General features: G+C 46.7%; 2 protein-coding genes across 3 annotated transcripts in view; one reads left to right on the top strand and one right to left on the bottom strand.

The window, feature by feature from the left end:
• TOR3A (torsin family 3, member A) overlaps positions 1-1,375 on the top strand; it is a gene marked incomplete at its 5' end in the record, with an annotated part of 4,564 nt that extends 3,189 nt beyond the window's left edge. Inside the window, 2 exons of the mRNA XM_009866676.1 lie at positions 461-585; positions 1,125-1,375. Of these exons, the coding sequence (XP_009864978.1) occupies positions 461-585; positions 1,125-1,375 (376 nt within the window). The remainder of the gene's footprint in view (positions 1-460; positions 586-1,124) is intronic.
• A 6,262-nt stretch (positions 1,376-7,637) lies between these two features.
• Positions 7,638-22,638, bottom strand: ABL2 (ABL proto-oncogene 2, non-receptor tyrosine kinase). 2 transcript variants are annotated; one of them, XM_009866675.1, is made up of 12 exons: positions 22,533-22,638; positions 18,924-19,094; positions 17,621-17,916; positions 16,693-16,965; positions 15,933-16,017; positions 14,137-14,314; positions 13,366-13,550; positions 12,931-13,083; positions 11,314-11,403; positions 9,884-10,057; positions 9,104-9,337; positions 7,638-8,788 (listed from the first exon to the last, which is right to left on the bottom strand). In XM_009866675.1, exons 1-12 carry the CDS (start codon positions 22,636-22,638, stop codon positions 7,638-7,640), a joined length of 3,096 nt encoding a protein of 1,031 aa, XP_009864977.1. The 2 variants fall into 2 exon arrangements, with proteins under 2 accessions (XP_009864977.1, XP_009864976.1); XM_009866674.1 differs by having other exon boundaries at positions 7,638-9,337.
• Positions 22,639-23,134: the final 496 nt, after the last annotated feature.

The following is a 23,134-nucleotide window of genomic DNA, read 5'->3' as shown; positions in this document are numbered from 1 at the left end:
CCGGGTCCGGGCCTGCCACTTGAATCTCTGCCCTGGACCTTTACTTCTAGTGGGACTCCTGCCATGTGCTCTGACCTCCTCACTTGGACTTTCAGTGATGGCTTGTTGAGAGTTTGGCGTGGAGTCAAGGGTCGCCTGCGAGGTAGATGGCATCCCAGCCAGGACAGGGGACTGGCAGGGAAGGAGGGTTCTGCTGGCTCCTGGTCCCACCCTGGGAGAGAAAGCAGCTGCCCCAGGGTCTAAGCTGGGAAGATGGAAGACAGCTGCAGAGATGCCTAGAGAAAGGGGCTCTTTTGGAGGAAAGCTGGTTCCTCCCCGTGCTCATATTTCAGATGTTAATCCTCCACTGCAAATCCTTTGTGGCTAACAGAATTGCTGGGGCTTTAGGAGAGGCTGCTGGTGGCTCTTGGCAGCTTATCTCTGGGGGCACGGCTGAATGACTTCCCTTCTGCATCCACAGCAACCTCGGTGGCAACACCATCAATGAGGTAGCCCTGGACTTCTGGCGAGCCGGCCGGGCGCGAGAGGAGATCTCCATGGAAGTCCTGGAGCAGCGGCTGCGGCTGGAGCTGCAGGAGCCTGCAGGTAAGAGCCCAGTGCACTTGTGGGATGCTGTGGTGCCCCAAACCTGCCCCTCCATGCCAGCCTGAGGACTTGCTTACACCAAACCATCCACCTTGTGCCACACAGTTGTGTGTGCTCTGGAACAAACCTTTATTCCAACCCTGGCCCTGGGGTTATTTTGGAACATCAGCTGCTGCTTTTGCCCACAGCAGCACAGCACTGCTGTGAGGCACATGAGGAGGGGGCAGCTGTGAGTAGTCCTTGCCCCCTTCAGCCCTGAAAATAGCCAGGTTGTGAGAAGCACCCTTACACCATCAGGAGGTATCAAGGCTTCTCTGGGAAATCAGGCTTCTCTAGGCCCGAGATGGGCAAGCTGTGGTGATGTTCTGTGTTCAGACCAAGTGCTGGCCTGCTCTTCACAGGTGGGTGTCTCTTTCGCACCACATCTGGCTGGATGAGCCAGGACAGCCCCCTCAGAGACACAAGCCTTGCCTTTCAGAGGGATGACAGCTCTCTGACAAAGCTTCTGAAGTTTGTTTTGTCTTTGTGATTTGCTACAGAGAGCAGTTATGCCCGCAGCCACCTCCTTGAAGAGAACCTTATTGATTTTTTCGTGCCATTCCTGCCCCTGGAGTACCACCACGTGAAGCTCTGCATACAGGATGCTTTCCTGGCCCGTGGACTTCCGTATACTGAGGCAGCCCTTGATGAGGTGGCTGGGATGATGGTGTTTGTCCCCAAAGAAGAGAAGCTTTACTCTGCACAGGGCTGCAAATCTGTATCGCAGCGCATCAATTACTTCCTTCCCTGAACACCTGGTGGGACTAGACCAGCAGTGAAGGTGGTTCTGCGCTCTAGGACCTGCTTTCCTTGCACAAGGTGGGGCAAGCGGCTTACCCAGGGACAGACTGAACCCCCTGGTGCCCCACGGGCTGCTTGCGGGGAAGGAGGCACAGCCCCGCCTCGCTCCTGGGACACGGGGACAGCCTACGCTTGGCTGCATTTGAAATCTGTCCAGTGCTTTAAGTTTTTAGCAGGTAGTAGCCTGAAGTTGTGACTTGATTGTGCTGACAAGGCACCTTGTTAGGCATGAGCGGAGATGTCCGAGTCCTTGGTTTGTGACCATGTAGTGAAGGCCTCGGACAGGCTGGTCCTGTTGAGACAGTCTGGCAGAAGCCACATCCTCATCCCTGTCCCCAGTTTTCTCAGAACCACATGGAAGTGTTTTGCTGGGGTTGAATTGTTTTTCTTTCTCTTTTGCTCTCTTGCATTCACAAGGCGTTTTCTGCTCAGGGACTTGTGTGCCAGGATCAGTGTTTCTGCAGGGAGGCCTTTGCCTTGAGAAAATGACTGAATGATCTCCTCTGGAGACATCAAATCCACAGCTTCCGAGTATCTCACTTCAGAGTATCCCTCTCTAGTTGAAGTCTTTCGTTGTATGGAAGCAGCTGAGGGGATGAGGGGAACTTCTGCTGAAATTATTTCTCTAAGTGGTTTGATGAAGAGCCCGTTTGCTTCACAGCCTTCAAGGGTGAAGGTTGGTTGAGGAGGATGGTGGCTGAAGGAACAGGCTGCAATCAAATTTGGATTTTCAGGGCTGTGTTAAGCTCGGGAGGTTTTTTTCTTTTCAGTATGTTGCATGCTGTGGGTTTTTTTGGCTGCTATCAGCATTACTACACTAAGGGGCTGTTTGCTGTCTGGGTACTTGCCAGGTGATAAGCAGGACCAGAAAATTTCAGCAGTGTTACGGGAATCGCTTTGTGACCTCTAGGTCAAAACTCCCTTCCAACACAGCTGGGCTGGGGCAGTGAGGTGAGACAGCACATGCCAAGGACGGGGCTTAGCTCCCCAGCACCCCACGCACAGACCTTTGGTCTATTTTAAGCTTTGAACTTTGCTGTCGTGCCAGTGATGAGCAACACAACCTCTGGGAAAAGATTGACCAGGCACACTTACCAGTCCTGCAGACTTGGAGTTTGCATTTCCCTCTGGGCACGCTGGCTCTGTTATCTACAGAGGCTTCATAGTCCAAGGCAGGAGGACAAGCCAGCTGCTTTCCCGCGGCTCAACTGATGTGAAGTTAATTTAAACTTACCGCTTGTTTCTTGTCAGGCAGTTCTGAGACTTGGGGTATGGTTAATCTCTTAATTGCAAGTGTTGAGCCTAAAGCTTCAGCCCAGGAAACATCAAAGCGAGATGTGTCTGGGGAAGGGAGGGCACAGCCCCACAGTTGTGCTTTATAACCTGGGCAGAAGGTTGTTAGTTAGTTGAAGGTTAATCGCTTAGAAGGTTGTACAAGCCAGGAAAACCTATGATTTTTATTTTTATTTTTTTTAAATAGAAAAGAATCCTCAGCTGCCCAGGTTAGACTGACATGGCTCAGAGTGGGAGGGATTGCTCTGGCAGCCGTTTCACCAGTGCTTCACCTTTCACCAATGCTTCACCGTGCCAAGCTGCTATGAAGCTGCCGTTAACCAGTTCTTACCCTGTTACTCATTAAGGAGGTGGTGGTGGTGTTACTAACGAGGGCAACTGTCCAACTAACGATGCAAGACCCCGCACTCTGCCAGGTCACAGGCCTATGTTTTGGAATTAAGCGAGCGTTTGATTATGCAACCCCCAATGGCAAGAACTGCTCCCCTCTGACCACTCTATGGCAACATTAAGTTTGATTTTTACAGGCATAAATAAAAAGATACTGCTTTTCTTTGCAATCTGGCAGTATTAAATTGTCTTATTAATAGATTTATAATCATCTTGCCCTTTCTACCAAACAAACACAAAAACCTTCAGGTTAGTACTGAGCAGCTTCAAATATACCATAAGAAAAAAAAAGCAATGTATACTTGTGGTTTTTGCCAATAAAATATTGCAACCTTTATTTAAAACAAAATGCAAATTGGCAAAACTCTGTGGAACGACAGGCAAAGAGGCCCTTCAAAAGGGCCTTATTTACATCAAGTTTAACACTGTTCGCAGTTCACAGTCAGACAATAGTGAGAGAATTAAATTAGAAAAACAACCAAAATATATTACAATAACAATTAAAAACAAAAACAGTTGACAACACTGCTAGAGTGATTGGTGATTAATGTGTTTTGTTTCATCCATTCCTGCCCTCAAAGAGTTCACTACCGAGACAAACAGCGTGCCGAGCCCGTCGGGTTTTACCTCCCACGCACAACAGACACATTTGGAAGAACGACCTCCTTTGGTACAGACATTTCTCATCGTGTAGGTATTGCAAAGAAGTCAGGTGCCCCATAACCTCTGATTTCCTACCACCAGGGAATAGGCCGAAGGCTTTGCTCTACACTATGGGCAGTGCGACCTGTTCTGGGTGGTGCTGCTCAGGAGAAATGTCCTTTGTGAACACACAGCCCACCTTTCCCACAGTGTTCTGCATCAGCAATGCTGCTCCATTCCGCTTTCCCAGTGGCTAAATTTGATGCAGTCCCAAGACCCTCTTAATTTGGCTTCATCCCTGTCTGCACTAATGAAAAAACATGATTAGATCGGGGTGCTGCCAGTCAGACAGCCAAGCACGCCGCTTCTGGGGTTAAAACGGGGTGTACACCAGTGCAGGAAGAAAAAAAAGAGAATTGCACCTGTGGCTGATTCCCCACAGGAGGGAGGGAAGAGAAAGTGCCCCAGGTCAGCTCGCTCAGTGTGAGTGCATGCTCTGTGCTTGGCGAGGCGGGGTGCCTCTGCCACAAAGACAACGACTACAAATGCCTGTACTAGTGCAAGTGAGGGAGCCCAACCACAAGCGCACCGTCACCCTGTGCAGCCTCCTGACCGTGGTGCGGGAAGGAAACGCAACAGGAGGTTACACCTTGTACCCGAACCGGTGCTCTCCACAGAGCTTCACCATCCTGACATTGCTTTGGACGCCCTGCGCAAGGCTGAAAACAATAGAAGCTGCTACAGTAGAGACCTTTAAGGCTGAATGGAAAGCCAAAGCTTGTGAAAGGGAGATGGAAGGGCAGTAGTTTTAGGCAAGTAGCTGCGGAAGGGGAAACAACTGAATGGTGAGTTATAGGACAAGCAGCAGCTTTCCCACATACCATCTTTTGCTATGCCACCAGAGGGCAGGGAGGAATTCCAGTTTGGGAATACAATGCTGCTTGGCAGCCGGAATTCTTGCAACCACCGATTTAGCAGGAAAAAAGCCTAGCAAGTCAGTGCTACCTCTGCCACCAGCTGCCTACCTGATGTAAGACAATAAGTAAGAGCAAAGAACACGCTCCCTGTGGGAGCAATGAATGGTCAAATCCCAAAATGCCACTGCTTGCTGTTTTCCCACCGCAGGAGGGATCAGACCCGAATGGGCTTGTGTGGCCCACAGAGGTTGTGGAGTCCCCATCCTTAGAGATACTCAGCCCTGTCTGGTTTTGGGGAGAGGTTTAGTAGTTAGACATTCCAGGAATTGTTTTCTATCAACTGTTGCTGGAGCTTTTCTGGAAGACTGGCATTCAGAGGAAGGAAGGAAAGGAAAAAAAAAAAGGAGGGGGCTTCTTTCAAAATACTCATTGAAACTGGACTTAACAGCCTTAAAATTTTCCCCTGAGAATCACTTCAGTTTCAGTCCATTTGATCTAGGCTGAGCAGCACTACAGTGACGGAACACACGATTGTCTGCTGGGGCAAACATGCCCCTGCCCTTCTGCCCTGAAGAACACTCTTCACCTTTGAAATCCTTCGGATTGTCTGAATGGCCACGTGAAGCCGCCTTCCCTTCACAGGTCACCTTTCCAAAGGCAGTTCGCTTGGCGCGCAGTGCCGCACGCCTTTGATAAAAATGACTGAAAGAGATAAGGTTAAACCCATGAAAGCCCTCAGTAAAGTCTAGGAGATAACAGTTCAGCGCTCAGCCTTGTGGCTGAGTGATGCTGTGAAGGAGCTGCTACGCAAGCTGAAGATCCTTCTGGCCAGCAGAGTTTGTTGGGTCGGCTTGGTACTGCTCCATCAGGGAGAGGAACCCAAGTTGTACTTTCATTTGTCTCTACTTAGGTACCAGCTCACTGGGGGAAAAACCAACTGGTAGGAATAATTAACTCACGTTAACACCCATTGGTTAGCGTGGAGGGTGGTGAAGCTCTCTACCTCAGGTACCACTCCACAGGGGATCCATTCATGCATCGTGACACAGCTTTGTTTACTACAGAGGGGTAATAAAATGAGGATTCTCAGGCACCAGCCCATTTCTAAAGATTTTTTTTCAGGACCCTTTCTTGCTATGCTCTGTGGGAAAAAAAAAAACAAAGGGGCACACTCAGGGAGACAGCCCAGACGGCTTCCAGATGCTGACAGGGCAACGCTTCTAGCCCCAAATGGAAATGTCCTGCTTCTAAATTCACACCTGTGTCCCAGCTCAACTCTAAATGCTCAAACTAAAAGCAGTAGAGTCACACTTTAAAAACAAAATATAAAAGATTCAAGGTGCAGCAAGCGAGATCCTCTACCATCACCAACAGTGTGAAGTGAGCAGCAGCGTGCAGGGTAACGTGTGTTTGGAGCTGGGTATCAGGCCTGGTTTTTCACTCAGTTAGTTAAGCTCTTCCTACTCACCAGCACGTAACACCTCAGGCAGTTGTGTGTATACGCAGAAAACTGGCTTTTTGAGGCCACAACAGTCTACAAACAGCATTGGGACCAAGGAAGACAACATCAACCATGTGGCAGCTTTCATTTTGGGATTGTCATTAGGCATCAGCCAGCAGAGATCATAACCCAGCCAGAGATCCCTGTGGCAGAGCTGTAATGGTGGTTGTCATGTGTTCCCTACCCCACAGCATGAGATTCTGGGCTAGCCTTTAAAATACAGGAATAAATTAAAAAAAAAAAAAAAAGACTGTGGTTCCCCTGTGTGCTGACATACCCAGACATACACCTTCAGAAAGCCCAGGAGACTGGTAAGCGCTAGAACGAATCCTGGGGAGCCGACAGTGTGAGGTGTTAGCGTTACGCCAAGGGTAGGGACAGGTCTAGGGAATCCTGCAGCAGCGAGGGCGCGTGGCGGGCAGGACAGGCTCTGTTCTGGGGCTCTCCGGCTCACCCTGCAACTGCTAAAGGAATGTGGAGAACGGCCAGAGGTGCCGGAGGCTCCGCCTTGTCTACCCTGGGGTCCTCAAGGTGATGAAATTGAATTGGGGAGTCAATGTGATAACAAGTTCAGAACAAGCTAGAGCTTAAATAAAACAACCAAACACCCACCCACCCCCAATAACAACACTGGCAAGTTGTGCAAGAGCCCCAAACTACTCACAAACGACCATCAAGCAGCACCCGTGCTAGACCACTAGAACTAGGCATCAGTTGAGTGAAGGCTGTGTGGTGGGGAAGGGGAGGGGGTTATTCCAGTGGTAAAGTCTGCCCAGCATCCCTGACGCTTCTGATACGATAAAGACGAGAACACGTGGCGGATGAGGTGGACAAGAGGGAAAAGGGATCGGTTCATATATTAATGAATCTTTGCAGTTCTCGTTACAGCAGCAACAGCGCCGTGGAAGCAGGAAGCCCCGTGGGCTAGTGCAGCCACCTCCAGCAGCGCTGAACACCGTCAGTGCATTAGACCTTCCTCCAACCGCACACGACCTCCCCCTTCAGAGCTGCTCCAGCTAGGAGCAGGTGGTACCAGCGAAGCCCCGATGCCCTTCCTCTGCCTCGCTGGGAGGCCAACGTATGCATTAGTGCAGATGGGGGAGGATCTTCTGTACAGTCACTCCAGCTATCACACCAAACCATCCTGCCCAGAGGGAGAACCTGCCGTCAATTCTCCTGCCCTGCCAAGGCAGAAGCAAGAAACTTCGTTCCCTCGCCAAAACTGAGCAGATCAGCCTGACCAAGGTAGGGACAAACACTTGACATCCTGCCCCTTTCAGCTTTACTCTACCCTCTCCATCCCCTTTTTATTTTTTGAGATGAACCTGTAAACGTGAGGAGAACTCAGTGATCTGAGGTACTTCACATACTCAAGTATCAGTCTTTCCTTTTGAAAGCATCAGTACAGAAAAAAAGTCTCCCCCCCTCCCCTCCCCGTGTGTGTGTTTCTCTTACCAGATTGACAGTAGCTACCTTTGCACCACATCGCTGATTTCTTGGACACATGACAATAAGTTATTAAGGACGGGGTTTGCCCCAGGGACGCTAGCAGCCGTTGAGGACACCTGCAGTTCCTGCAGGCTGAGTTCCAGTTTGCTCACGGCTTCCCGGAAGGCAAATTTGTTACGCGTGTGCGGGATGCAGTCCACGTAGCCTGAGCAGTAATCCAACAGCTGGTGCCCTGTGTCCACCAGCTGGCTGTTCGGCGTCGGCTCGGCGATGGCGCTTGAGAGGAGATCTGCGCACTCCAGCAGCGCTTCCTTGCTGATTTTGTCCGCAGAGATCTTCTCAGCTGCCTGTTTGGTCTTTCGGAGCGCTACTTTCGTGCCGGCTGTGCCGTTGGCCATTTTCACTGGGGAGGTGGAAGACGATGACGGAGGCACTTGAGGTGGAGGCATCACCGGCCTCCCAGATTTTCCACCGACAGGTGCTGCTGCTGCTGCTGCCACCTTCTTACTCCCTTCACTCGATTCCAGTCCGTGCTGGGCTCCCGCCACGTTGCTCAGCTCTTCTGCTGCGTCTGGGCAGGCAGCTGGCTGTTGGAGCAGCCTCATCACCGGTGGTGGAGGTGGAGCACACTTTGGTTTTACCCGTCTGGGCCGGTCCCTGTCGCCAGAAGAAGTGACCTGATGCTCAGATAAGAGCTTAAATTTATTACCCTGAGAGTCTGTGCCAATGAGCTGCACATCCGCTGGAGTGTGTTTTAGAGTGGGTGAGATTAGGACTGGCACTTTGTGGTTATGAGTGGTTGGAAGTATTGCTGCAGCCTTTGCTGGAGATGACCACGCTGGTTTCTCGCCATCCTCGAGAGCCCCTTGCCGCGGGCCACTGTTTTTTTCTTTGCCCTTAGGAACTGCCGCTAGCCCTGGACCCTCCTTCTCTTCCGACCCAGAGGGGGTTCGGAAAGGGAGTGCCGTGGCACCCCTTGGCAAGAGTTTCGCTTTTGGTCTGTCTCTGGTCAAAGTGGGGCCTTCTTCAAACCTTTTGGGAAGCAGGTCGCTGGCCCTCCCTGTGCTCTCATCGGGCTGAGAGGAGGTGGACACCGTCCGTTCCAGCTGGATTTTTGACCTCTGGGAATTTCTGGGAAGTGTCATTGCCATCCTATCCTGCTCTGGAAGCCCTGAGGACATGGAAGATGTAGAGTTTGACCTTGGAAAAGGCTTTGAAGCTTCTTCATTGCCGGTGGGTTTTCCTGCTCGTAAACCGAGCGTCTTTTTAATCAAGCGTGGTGTGAAGAAACCAGTGATGCCTGACCACCCACCGCCGGTGCTTACACCCCCACCGCTGCTAGTACCAGTGCCATCATCGTTGTAGAAGGTCCTCTGCACAAAGCCCCCACCATAGCACTTGGGCGGCACCAGGCTCGTGTCCTGCTGTGCAGAAGCGAAAGAGAACCCATCCACATGCTGCAAAGAAGCGACAGATGAGAAGTTACCCGTCAGCTCGTATTTCTTATGGGGCTGGTTCTCCATCTCCCGGAAGGAACTGCTGCGCTTGGGAGGCGTCGGAGCATTCCTCTTCTTCATGAAGGAACTGAAGAAGCCACCTTTTCTGTCCCTGGTGAAAGTGGTCTCTTTGGCATCCTCCAACAGGCTGCTGGGTGACTTGTCCCTCTGCTTGCGAGGCAGGGCAGGAGACCCAGTTGGTGGCTGGGTGCCTCTGATGAAACCTGGACAAAAGAAACAAGTGTGAATCTGCAAAATCCATTTCCACCTCCCTGTCCTGCAGTGGCCTTTAACAGCTTGGTGCATTGAGCTGCCCAGGTTCTGCAGAGACATTAAGAAAGGATGTTAGCACATTTTTTTCCCTTTTTTTAACACGTGACTTGTTTGTTGTCTGTGCTGAGGAGGCCACTTACAAGAGTTCAGGAGAAAGCAAAGTTGCTCTTTTCTTTCAGTTTCTTATTTCCTTCCTGTAATTTTTCCCCCTTCTCCAAATACCACAAGTGGAAAAGAAAATCTTGTTACATTCTCAACTTTAGTTTTGAAGCTGCCATTTTAAATAAAGCTGCAAAACTGAATTTAAAATTAAAAAATACAATGGGATTTACTAAAAGAACATCGAACAAGCCACAGCACTTTTTGTCTGTGAGTAAATAACACGGCAGCACAAAGCACCTATCCATGTCATGTTTTTCTGGGTTTTGCTGTGTGTCTGGCAATTCACACCAGTCTCAGAACACGTGGCTTCATGGCCACTGTCCCTTTGCCTGTACCTGGTGCTGAGCTAGAGGCCGAGTGCTCCACAGCGTCGTGTGTTCCTTCGATGTTCTCCTTGTTCTCTGCCTGCTTCTTCAGGGTTCTAGTCTTGGAGGGCAGCATGGGTAACCGGGGCAAGTAGGGAACTATGGATGAGGAGGAGGCTGTTCTTCCAAGCTCCTCTGCTACCTCTATAAGGAAAAAAACGAAACAAACAAACAAAAAAAAACCCAAACCCAAAAGTGAATAGTTGGAACAGGGACCAATAGAAGAATATAAAATATGGGTCCTTACTGCAAACCCAGATGGGCAAGAAAATACTCATGACTGAGAAATACAGAAGTATTCAGCATAAGCAGTATGGTTTTTTGTAACACTTTTGAACTCATTTACTTCTTTATAAATTCAGCAAATGAATTCAAAATGAATTCAGCAAATTCAGTAGTAGGATCTGTACAAGAAGCCTGGTATGAACCCAGCTCTCTCCCGGGTTAAGGGTTGCTCAAGAGCTAAAACCAACACCAAATGCATTTGCCTCTGTTTTTAACTAGGGTGCCTCCTGTTGATGCTTCTGGCATTCCCCAAAAGTTGTGTCCTCTCCAGATTGAAGCGGCTTTGCTTGAGGCGAAGCACTGCACCTCCCTCCTAGAAATGAAGACTGATGTTTCCTTCCCAAAAACACCACAAGGTATGTGACTGGGGGAAAAAAAACCACTCACAAACTCCTGGCCACATCCAGGACGGCATTTGTGTGGGCCACTTGACATACCTGCTATAAATCCTCCCTGGTAGAATTCAATTTGGTGTGGGTTTGTTTCTGTAGTAGGGAAGTGGATGGATTTGCTTCATGTTTAATTAAAAGATGTAGAGGATGCTCAGGCATTTCTGCTCGTCTGCTGTCTAGTATCGCTTTTCTCATCAGTACTCCCTTCCAACCCACTCCTAGCTGATTATAATTGAGAGTTGAGTTGCACAGATTAGCTCCTAAAAGTAGCTAAGTAGAAAATACAGAGGCTAGGGCATACTTTTTAAAAATGAAGGCTGGCAGAACAATATTTCAGGACCTAACTGCTGCAGTCAGCAAGGGAGTGCCATATGTGTACATCTTCCTTTCTCTCTCAGCATCACCCACTATTCCTTACTTTTCAGTCTGGGAAAGAAGAGGTTTCCTCTAACAGAGGAGACAATGTTCTTTACTCTTTGGCATCATAGTGCTTAAATGAAACTATACCATCCCCTGCACTGGTGTAAGTCTGGAGTTTATTCAGTATTTGTTCAGCAAGTAAGAGAACCTATTTACCCACTTATGGTTAAGAAATTAAGGGATGAAGTTTCACCACAACCTCCACTGCTGGCAGAGGAGCCATAAGGGCCTGTCTGTAAGACACAGCGCCCTGAGGGATAACTTCCAGCACTCTTTTGGAAATAAAGCAACACGGGCTCTCACCCTCCGAGATGCTCGAGTCATGGAACATGGTTTCAAAAGCCTGGTGGGTCTCAGCAAAGGAAGGTCGGTCTGGTGGGTTCCACTTCCAGCCTGCAATGTGAAGAAGGAGAGTAAGCCTCAGTGCCTGAAATGGGTAGGAGACAAATTCTTTACTCTGTCCAAGAAGACAGAAAAGACCTAAGCTTTCTCAACTGTAGTCAGACTCTGTTCTCCTACTATTAAACAGGCTTCAGAGTAATTCATGGATTTTAATTCACAGCAGCAGCAGTCAGTCAGTCACCCTACTATCTCCTAACACAGCCAGCTTGAGAGGAAGGAACTAATCCTAAAAATCTCAGCTCTCTGTCAGTTCCACAGCTCTTTCTGATCTATGCCTCTTTCTGAAATTTCTGGACAAAGGAGAATTCCACATTTGCTACCAAAGCTGTTTGTACTGAACACATCCAGCCCAGTCACAGATAACTAAGTGTGCAAAGCTCCATACGACATTCTGCTCACGTAATCCTAATGCTGAAATTCAGGCAGTTTTCCAAGTGGAGAATGTTTGCACCCTGTGGAGGAAAGAAGAAGAGAGCTCCAGGATGGAGCTCAGAAAGTTAGAGAAGGGTATTGTGATGAAAAGTGTGATTTCTGTACTTAAAAATCTTCACTAGGGGAATGCATTCTAGAAGCACTGCCTGTTGATATGTTGATATCACCATAGGGTCTGGAAAGTAGCTGGCGTTTTGCTCATGCCGAGTTGCACCAATATCACAGGAATTCCCTGCTTTTGGGGGCTTTCGTCAGCTCCTGAAGCAATAACCTTCATCATTACCCAGCTTCTTTGTTTCATAGCTGAAGTTCACCCTGACTTTTTCTGACATGCTGGGGATCAAGGATCACTGCAGAACGGCCCCTTAAGGCCCAGTTTGTTCCTCTGTTTCCTTGAGGGTCACGCAGGTTGCCTGAGTTAGCACCAAGGAGTCTCTTCCCAGCTTGGTCACACTGATGGGGTCTCTGGTGTGTCGGTTTGCTCCCCTGGACCTTCAGCCTTTTGCTGGAAATACTTATCCTCTGCTCTTGCAGGACTGAAGGAGATTGGCAATGCTCTTAAACTCTGTTGCTCTCTTCCTGTAGTATGCTGGATCTTTTTGCCTTTTCGCAGTAGATTTTGAATTTGTTGTGGAGCATTAGGGCTCGTGGCAGGGACGTTGGACTAGATGAGCTGTAGAGTTCCCTTCCAAACCCAAGCCATTGTGTGATTCTGATGATGGTGCTTTTCGTGGCGCATTTTGGAGGACGCATTTTAAGCAACCTTGTCAGCTACGTGTATCCTGCTCAGGTGCTGTGTTTGCAGAGATTTCCTTCTAGTTTAGTAAGAAGCCTACTGACAAAACAGCAGGACAATTTGTCACAAAGTGCTATCTAGCTGTACTCAGAGATGACAGTTTTTGAGACTGAATTCTTGCTCCCTAAAGACCAGACTCAATTTGCATCAGTAACCATGTACATCTCAGGTGACAGGGCCTTTTCCACATTAGCTAATGAAATGACACGTAAGAAGCAAGGACTTCAGAGTGAACTACAGATTTATTGTCCTCCCAGGCTTTGTCCCCTGAACTGGACGGAGATACTCACATGCCCTCATCAGTTCATAAACCTTCGGAGGACACCCCTCTGGCTGTTCCATCCGATAGCCCTTTTCCAGCAGATCATACACCTGAGAGAGGTCAATGCCTGGGTACGGTGACATCCCATAGGTAGCAATTTCCCAGAGCAGCACCCCAAAGGCTATAAAAGAAGAAAAACAAAATTCCTGGTCATACGTCTGCCCTCCTCTGTGTTGTTCATTACATTGTGGCCTTTATGGCAGGTTGAGGCTTTTCTTGCAGTCTAGGTGAAGATATCACAGGTTAAAAATGCTATCGACTCATGAAGTTGTGACCTGGCATGGGACTGTCCCCTCTCCACATGTTTCTGCCCAGGTCAGAAAGCAAGTTACTGTCTAGGCTAGCAAAGAAAAACAAAATGAAAAAAAAAAAAGAACAGAACACCAAAGTGGAATTTTCTTACCCCACACATCTGATTTGATTGAAAAGGTGTTATAGGCCAGGCTCTCGGGAGCTGTCCACTTGATTGGGAACTTGGCTCCAGCGTGAGCTGTGTAGGTATCTCCAGTCATAAGTCGACTTAAGCCAAAGTCAGCCACCTTTACTACGTGATTTTCTCCAACTAAGCAGTTCCGTGCTGCCAGGTCCCTGTATGAAGATAAAAACCAAAACCACATGCTGCTTTACTGGAGCATGTGCAGGGCACTGGAATATAGTCTTGTGGCTGCACAGCCCATCCTTTTCTGAACTGGGAAGATCACTCTTTATACAGCAGTGATGTAAAGGCAAAGCTGATGTTGGTGAGCTCCACTCTGAATCGTGTGAGAGATTGAGTGGACTTACCATTAGAAGCAATAAGGGTTAGAGTTCATTCTTTAAATTCTATTAAATTTACAGTAATGATAGCTGTTATGATGAGGAGTTTGTGTTTCCTGAGAACAGGATGAGATCAGCAACTCATCACACCCTGGTAACAACTTCAGAGCACGGCTTTACCTGACTGCATTCACAGCCACCAGGCAGTCGTGCACAAGATTCTAAGTCTGCTGTGAAAGTCACGGGGAGAAGATGTTGCAAGACAGTGTTGATACCAAAACAGCAAATACATAAGCCAGTAGGAAACCTAACTCTGGGGGAAACCTCCCCAAAAGGAGGAATTCCTGGGCCACCACACTGGCAGGCGTGTTCTTCGCCGTGATCTCAAGCTGTATGGACTCAATGTGACTTTACCCACCTATGAATGAAGTTCTTCTTCTCCAGGTACTCCATAGCAGAGGAGATCTGCGTGGCCATGTAGAGCAGCACAACAGCGCTCACTTCCTCCCGGTTGCATTCCCGTAAATAGTCGAGCAGGTTCCCATAGGGCATGTATTCTGTCACGATGTAAAAGGGCGGCTCCAGGGTACACACACCTAGCAGCGACGAGGAGGAAGCACATGAATAAAGCTTGTGAATAAAGTTTGTCATGTTTTGGACCAATAAGGGTTTCCCTGAAAAACCGCTGACTAAGCCCAGATCAACGCAGCACAGCTTACAATTTGGTGTTTCTCTCTATTTATCCATCCATCACCTTTATGGCTAGAGAGAGACATGTCTGTCAAAGCACTGCTATTCCTATATAATACAGATTAAGTGGTAGTTCTGTTCTTTGACGGGTTACAAGACTGAAACGGGAGTTGTTTTGGACACATATGATTTGCTTTTCTCCCCCTCTCTTCCTTTATTAAGCTAAAAAGTGGCCAGGTGGAAGCAGGTACCTGTCAACTGGCAAGATTTCCAGACTGAAATATCACTGCAGAGTCATGCAAGGCCCTCCCCGACGTGCTAGGTGGGGAAGCGATCAGCACGACGGGACCCGCTCCTGAAGCGGGACGCTCATGCATTTCTCAGAAGACTCCTTGATGCAGTCATTGCAGTTATGTACAAAGTCTGTGTTAGCACAGGAGAGACAACGGGATACCCATGTCCAGTCTCCGTGAGCTCCTGCTGTGGCACCGCTAAATGCCTGCTCGTACTGTTAAGCACACGCAGGAGCAAAGCACGACTGCGCAGCGCAGCAGAAAGAGGAAAAACGCATCTCTCACTTGAGAAATGTTTTAGCCTCTGCTCCTGGAACCAGACAGGGCCAGGCACACACTTCACCCATGCCCATTTTTTAAATGGGTACAGAATAGCTGTCGTTATTAAGAGCCTTCACATTCTTCGCATTTCTCCTTTCATCCCAGGCTTGGCTTGACTGCTTTGCTGCCGAAAGCGGCAAGTTCAGAGGCGATTAAACACTGGTAAAGGTTTTGTGTGCCTCCTTAAGAAGCTTTGTCCATGCAGCATTAAGAGCTATTTAATAGTGACCATCATGTCAAGCTGTAAAGCACTGTGGATTTCTTCCACTTGTCTGCTGTTTGATCTGACTTTTGTCTCCCCTGCCTTGATCTCATGTACTTATTTGGTGACACACAGGGTCTCTTATTAAACAGCAGCGATCTGGGTGTTTTCTGCTTTATTACAAACTGATTTTTCTATTTAGTGCAGCTTTTTCTATCAATGTATCTGATCTGAGAAGTACAAAGAACAGTATTTGTTGTGCTTCCAATACAATTTTTTTTCTTTTGCTTAGAATTTTCTTATACTTCTGTTCTATCAGAAAAAATAAGTCATGGGCAATAATTTTGTATATCCAAGTTAACACAGCAGGAAAGGAATCTGGCCCAAATAACTGAACCTTGGAGCATGTCTTAGGACAAGGGTGCAACAGGAGGCCGATACCACAGACTTCTATATAATATAGTCGTGCCTCAGCAGCAAAGATGTCCACTAAAGCAAGTTGGCGACATTTGATGTTTTACTCAAGATTAGTGTCTCTTAGCTCCAATATGATATAAAGGAGTAAACTGTCACAAATATCACCCTGTAACCTGACCCGATTCCAAAAGTTATACAAATCCAGAAAATCTACTGCTGCTTTTAAACAGGACAGATTTTATTTTTGTGGAAACTCAAGGAAGAACAGAAAGAGTAACGAATTTCACTAACCTAACAGCTGCACTAGATTTGGGTGCTTGATCTCCTTCATCACAGCAGCTTCTTTCAAGAACTCTTCCACCTCCATGGTATCTTCCTAGATAAAGAGAGAGGCAAAACAAGGGAAAACTTAGCTTTTGTGGCTTTCTTAACACCACATCTCCAAGCTGAATATAAATGATGGCATCCTTATCTCTATTCTGCCGTTTTTGGCTTTTACCAAAGGAAAGTATAACAGCCCTGAAAAGCTGCCTGGCTAGGCTTTCTTGTTTGGTAGCTATTGCAGCTACCAGAGCAGTTGTGGCTGGTGAGAGAAAGACTCTCTGACTTAGCACGCCTGCCTAGTTATAAAAATTAAGCTTGGAAGCTCCCTTACTTAGGGGGTACCTGTTAATGCTAAACCAAACAGAAGGCTTTGAGAAGGAAAATAAACAGAGAAACTGATTTTTTCCAGGAGTAGAGGAGAGGTTGTAGAAGGTATTTCCAAAGCCTTTGATTTTTTTAAAAGTTTTTTTTTTCTGAGGTTTCATGACTATTTATAGTGATTGGACTTGGACATTCCCTGCAGGAGTTTGCTGGGCTGGAATTCCAAATTGTTTCTAAGCCACACAGACTGGCACAAGAACAACTCAGTTCTGCAAAGTTACTCTCAAGCACAGATTTTACACAGATCAGCACACTGTGTTACTCATATTATTATGAGGCACAACTGAGAATGGAACTGTTTCCTTAACCTTATCATAAACAGTGACCAAACAATCTGGAGGCTCACCTTTAATGTCTTCACAGCGACTGTGAGATTGTATTTCTTCCAGACGCCAACGTACACCTCGCCATACTGCCCTCCCCCAAGCTTGTGCTTCATGGTGATATCAGTCCGCTCCATCTCCCACTTGTCGTGGATGGGGGACACACCGTAGACAGTGGGCTTATTGCACTTGGGGGCTGGGTAATGCAAAGTTGTCACCAGTCCATCTGCTACTGTCGAGTGGTGGTGCACCAGCTCGGCTAGCGTGCTGAATCGGCTTTCTGCTGTCACGTATACCTGGTAAGAACGAGCCATGAATCTACTTAAATGAAGGCAGCTGGGAGCTTTCAGTAACACTGGAAAACAGGTACAGTAAAAACCTTCTAGCGGGTTTTAAAAAAAACAACAACAAAGGTAAGGGAACCAGTCTTTAGAGTATTTGTTCTCATGTTGTTGGGCAAATGAATGTTCACCTGTGGGACTTTTGCAAGATGCAAGCAGCCAGATACAAGCTATCACTTGAGAGCAGTGCTGTCTCCTGCCTTGTGTTTTATAGGACCAGAAACTGGAATTCTTGTAGCCAAGCACAAGGCCAGTTTCTGCATCACTCAACACGTACCGCTCTACGATCAAGGCTTCAAAATGCTGCTCAAAACTGCACTTACCAAAGCTCTGCTGGTTCTAAGTGGATCAGTGGAAAGATAACACATCCAGCCACAACTGCTTTGCTCCCCAACTGCTTTCCACCACGGTAAGTACCGTCTGCACTTCTTCCAAAGTGGCGTTCAGTGAGTTACCACTGAACTCTTGGCATACGTTGTGTTTTTTTAATATTAATCAAGCAGTGGGCCTGTTTTCTCTCACGTACATCTCTCCCTTAACAGCCTGTAACCTGAGATTCTTAGTTAGCACCCTTCTTTCCACTCCCCACAGCACCTCCGCAGCTCCTTACCTTTCCATCCGAGGTGGTGTTGATCCTGTAGTGGTAAACACGTCCTTCGTACCTGAGTGAGATGGATAGCTGCCCCGGGCTGCTCTCACTTTCACGAACTAGGAAGCTGCCGTTGATGAGGCTGCTCAACAGATACTCTGCTGCGCTGCGAGAAACTGGCCCGTGGTACCACGAATGCTTTTCCAGGCTGTTCACTGGCGTGATGTAGTTGCTCGGTACCCAGCCCTGCCCGTTCTTTGAACGTACCTCGCTCCATTCACCATTCTGGTTGTAACCCAGGACTCGCAACTTCTCACCTATGACCAGAAAGAAAAAAGCAAAATCAGCACGGTGCAATCTCAGAGAGAAACTCATCATTAAGTGACTAAGCCTGGGTTTGTAGCTTAACCATAAAAACGTGCAGCAGTGGTCTTATAACTAAACCACTATAGATAAAGTATTTATGAAGTTTCAGATAGAATACTGAGGATTATCATCATGGAACAAAGGTATGGGAAGGGCTCTACCCACACTTGCTGCAAGCGTACTGATGGCTAAAAAGGCCGATGCAGGACAGGCAAGTCCGTTTGCAAAAAGCACAGCAGAAAGTCTCCTTAGGCAGTATTGGCGTTGTCTGTTCTCCTCAAGTCTAATTCTACGGGCGTTCTCAAAGGAGGCAGCAGCGTTATGGATGATGTGTCTCCATATCTCCCAATTGGAGGCCAGAGTGGACCACTGATGGTAGTCAATATGGCCAAAACTGAGGTACTGAGGATACTGTTCCCTAATTTACTGCAGTCTGACTGACAAACTCAAAAAGCTTCCTGAGGTCTATCTCTTCAGACTAGAAAGACTTTTTTTTTCTTGGAGCTTCTTGAAGCTTTAAACTGCACGTGATTTAAAAAACAGTTCTGCAGCAGGTCATATTCTGCTATATGCACTGAACAGAAAAAAATCCCTGTGAAATTATTAATTCTTGATTTTGCCCCAGCTGAAAGTGCTGAATTCTGTTATCAATAACGTAAAGGTGTTCCTCTGCCCCTCTCTAAAACAGGTGTCTCAAAGAGCCGAGAATCTGGGGACCCTACAAGGGCAACAGCCTAGCTGGCCTAGACTGTTCGGCAGCGTTACACAAAGTGGTGTCTGTACTCGGAGAACAGCCCGGCAGGTGTCTCTGCAACACAAGTGATCGTCATTTAGAGAATCATCTCTAACTGCTCCCATGCCTGCTCCTTCCAGAAGAACAACAGGAGAAGGATTCTGCTCTCTATTTTCTGTGACTAACTTTTCAACCTAGCAGCCACTCCATGCATCACAGCCTTACCTTTGGTGATGCTGAGAGTGTTGTCACCGCTTGCTACAAAATCGTAAAGTGCAACAAAGAGATTGGGATCGCTCTCGGTGGCTCCAAGCAGGTTCTCCTTGGAGCTCCATCTGATGGCTTCATTCAGTGCCTGGGGTTCAGCATCACAACCGTAAGGGCGGTGCAAGGCCTCTGAAGAAAGAACAGGAGAGGAAATCACTTTGTGTACAACTGTAAATACATCAAAACCAGGCAGAGCAAAGCTCCTGCTGTGGAATATGCCCTTTATGGAAAGGGAACTGCACATCTGTGGTTTTCAATCCCCAATTTGCTGACTCTTGGTTCTATAGGTTTATTCTAACAGGGGCTGGAAAAGGTGATTAACTGCCTATATACCAAGTAGCAAGCTATGTATATAAAATTTCTTTTTAATATTTATCATATTATATTTACTTCCATTTATATAAGATACAGATTATGTAACACATATTGCAATATATATATTGTAGACATCTATTTATAGAGATACAATCTGTATCTATTTAAGTATTCATAGGTTAAAAAGGGCTGATAACTGAAAAGTGCTTTTTTATTATGTGAAGTAGTGAAGGAAACATTTGGGTGCTACAATGTTATGTTTTATGTCTTTTTGTTTCTGTGGCTGCCGATAATAGTCTGGATCTGAAACCAACATTAGAAATACAGGTAAGGCAGACTAAATGATGACACAAATGAGATCAGCAGGTTGGGAAAGTAACTGATTCAATATCGGTAGGCATGACAGTGATTTTTTTAGGACATTTCAAGACTGGTGTAAATAAGAAGTGGAAAGCTGACAGGGACAGAAAGCTGTAAGGGTGACGCTCGATATTTAGCAGCGGTGTTCCTGAATACTCAGGCAGTTCTGGTTTGCTATTTCAAAGGCCATCAGATGGAAACTTGACAGAACAAGGGAGTGGGGGAGGAAATCAGACTTGGTTTACAGACAGAAGAAAAAAGTCCTGTGATGATGAAAAACAACCTAAATTCACGGGGCTTGGGGAAAAAAAAAATCTGTGTTAAAAAGTAAAATTGCCTAAATACTTCATGGCAGTGCTATGCCAAGACCATCATGGGCCTTCTAACCCAGAGAGGTTTCCCAGGAACATGTAGCAGAATAAATTCTAATGTTAAGAGCAAGGGCAATGATGTGGTTTCATACATGTGGGATGCTCAAGGGGGCAAAAAAATACGAAGGCGTAAATGTGCCGTCATGTTCTCTGACAGCACAACTGACCTAAGTTCCTGTCCCAATATACATTTCCAAATTCTCTTGCTGAACTTAAGGAAACCTACACTGTGAAGAGATTTCATTAAACAAATTAAACGTAAAAAGTCCTCTTTAAAAAAGTCTGAGACTTGCTTTGCTTTACAGTCGTTGCTTTGGCAACCAGAAGTCAAGCTGGGATGTTTTGAGGCCAGAGAATGCAAATGGCTGAGTAAGCCCCTCCCCGTGCCCCCAGGGGTTATACACTGGTGAGCAAGAGCCAGTCTGTAAGGCACTTTAAGAGAGAACAAAGAGCTCAAATGTGATACAGGATGGAGCAAACTGGGAAGTCAGGGAGACACAGAACAGGAAGAAACCCGTGCCAAGTAACAGGCAAACACGTGCCAAATCTGTGTCACGGGCCAGAGCACCAGCCTCTACAATGAGGACATCGGAGGTTTCCCAGCATCAACATGCAATTTTTTGACTGTACTGCAGGCCCATGAGCAAGTAAAACGGTTCAAGTTTCTTCTGGTTTGTTTTTAAAAACACAGTTCGGTGATTTTTGACTGCATTTCCGGTAATTACTCAGAGTTATGCTGCTTGCGTAACCTGCTCATCTTGCAATTCCTTAATAACCTACCTCCCGAGCCTTGCCACAGTAGCCTTGTCACGATTCTCCTAGCAAGAACAAAAGTGACTACAGATTAAGCTACCAAAATGTAACTTCTTTGATATCATTGTTTGCAGATGCGATATTTACATACCTTTCTCGTTCGTAACCACCAACTGCAACTATTTTTACAACACACTAACCCATCAGACCGGGTGGTATCATGGAAGAGAGGAAATCCCAGTGCCTCCTCAACTACCTACACTATCGCATGGCTGCCAACATCTCACCATTATTTTTTTTTTAGGACTGGGTGTGTGTCCAGTTGTTAAGCACCAGGAAAGAACACCAATTCCTAAATCTATCTCTCTCGACACAGTAAAAATACGTATTTAATTAAATAATAGGTTATTTATACTCCTACAGTGACTTGTGTTAGAGTGTTTCAGTGCCTTAAGCAAAGTCACTCAGCAAATGTGCTGTACAAGAAACCTGACTTAGACATATCCCTGTGAAGAAGCAAATGTAAAAGCAGGCAGTGTTTCCAAAAAATACCAGACCTTTCAGCTCCATTATACCTTAATGGTGTTTAAATACCTTCTTACTTTCAGTTAGGTATCTGCCAAAAACGTGAAAGGCTTTAAATAGAAATACATGCCTTCATTCTAAATCAAAGCAGTCTTTTAAGTTTTCTTTCTTGATCACCAGCAAGGATTCAAAGCAGATGCGGGGCTACTAACTGCTTCCTTGGGGATGCTTGGGAAGCTCTTAACATCCACTTTATGTATAAAAAAAGCCAGCAGAAGTTAATGTTTGATGAGAAGGTTCAATCACTTAGCCACAGTGCTTACCTAAAAAAAATAAATAAATCACACTAGCTAAAATTCAAATGCTTTAAGAGCTCAAGCCTCACTAATTTCCTTCACTTTCATTTTTAGTGACTTGGATGCTTAAGTAACTGTAAAAGTTACCCACTATCTACTAAAGGTGAATTTACCACGATGTAAAAAGTACCTATTGCAAGTTTTCGTTACGTAATAACCTGTGCTGCTCAGTACAGTGTGGGCTCTATGCCAGCCGATACACAAGGATATGGTATGGAAGGTCAGTGAAACACAATAATCACGTAGACCTCATTAAGGAAACTAAGATAACCAAAGCATATCGCAAACAATGCCCCTCCAGCTAAACGGTGCAAGCTCTGTTCACATCAAGAGTAAGGAAACAAGCTGGGAAATCCTGTTTTATATCAGCTCCTTTTAAAGGCTAACCATAAATCACATATTACCACTTTCGTTTCCCATAAAATGGAAAACTTACATCAGCATTTATGCACAAGGAATACACGCAAGGAGGTTATGCTTCATCCACCTCCTTCCTTTTCTTTATTCCCACAATACAATTTGCTTCTCTCCGGATATGAATGCTTTTCCTATTCTGCCAACATGTAAGTGTAAGTGCTGCCAACACTGCAATTACCAATCTCTTTCGTCCAAAAGCACAAGGTAACATATACAAAACCTGAAATTTTAGAGTCATACCAAGTCCTGGAGTTGCCTCTATTTCTGAACTACTAACTGTGTAACCAGTCCTAAAAATGCAGCATTTCAGTAACCCTAAAACCTGGATAAAAGCAGCCAATCTCTGTCCTGCCTGTGGCTGGTCTCATACCACAAGACAAAAAGACAGACTTGAAAGAATCCAAGATCCCCACGCGCTCCAAGAAGCACAGGAAAGGGATGGCGCAGTGTTACACCCCTGAACATCATACCTGTGAGACTCAAGCTGGGCTCGGAGGCTTCCGCACCGAGGCAGCAGAGCAGCCTGCCCTCTTTGCCATAGCTGCTCGACTGGAAGAGGACCGTCCCCACGCTCATGCTGAGCTTCGCAGACGGGAGAAGCTGCTTGAAAAGTCCTGGGCTGCCACTGCCGGCACAAACTCCAACACGTGTGGACGACTGCTGCGCGTAAGGCCAGTGGCCAAGGGGGGAAAAAAAAGCAAGTGCTGCTCGTGCTGGCAAAGTCGAAACTGGGGAATAATAATTAAAAAAAAAAAAAAAAGAATCGAGCTGCGAGTTAACTCAGTCATTAGCTGGAAGTGAGGGCGGAGCTTCCCAGGGACCGCTGAACAAACAAGGAGATGTGGGACGGGCCGGCAAGTTGAAACAATTTTGAGATGAGCTATAAGGATAGAGTTTTGTTCCACTAAGAGTTAGGCAACAAAGTGTTTGGGAAGAAAGCAAACAGTTTCCTTGGAGAAATTCCTTTGTACAAATTACAAAACAGGTCACCCATTAAGGGGACGACCCAGATTGATTCATTTTTCCACTCCACATACCATAGCTGGAGCACTATTTACATGAATCAGCAGGA

Source organism: Apaloderma vittatum, unplaced genomic scaffold (assembly GCF_000703405.1).
Source record: "Apaloderma vittatum isolate BGI_N311 unplaced genomic scaffold, ASM70340v1 scaffold15783, whole genome shotgun sequence".
NCBI lineage: Eukaryota > Metazoa > Chordata > Aves > Trogoniformes > Trogonidae > Apaloderma > Apaloderma vittatum.
The sequence above is the reverse complement of the archived record's forward strand: the minus strand, read 5'-3'. Positions and strand labels throughout refer to the sequence as shown.

Excerpts from the sequence above, each read along its gene's own strand:
- ABL2 (XM_009866674.1), bottom strand. The coding sequence starts at position 22,638 with ATGAGCGTGGGGACGGTCCTCTTCCAGTCGAGCAGCTATGGCAAAGAG. Across the intron at positions 11,404-12,930 it reads TTATGAACTGATGAGGGCAT|GCTGGAAGTGGAACCCACCA; the intron begins GTGAGTATCTCC and ends TTCACATTGCAG. Across the intron at positions 9,338-9,883 it reads GGCCTCTAGCTCAGCACCAG|GTTTCATCAGAGGCACCCAG; the intron begins GTACAGGCAAAG and ends TCTTTTGTCCAG.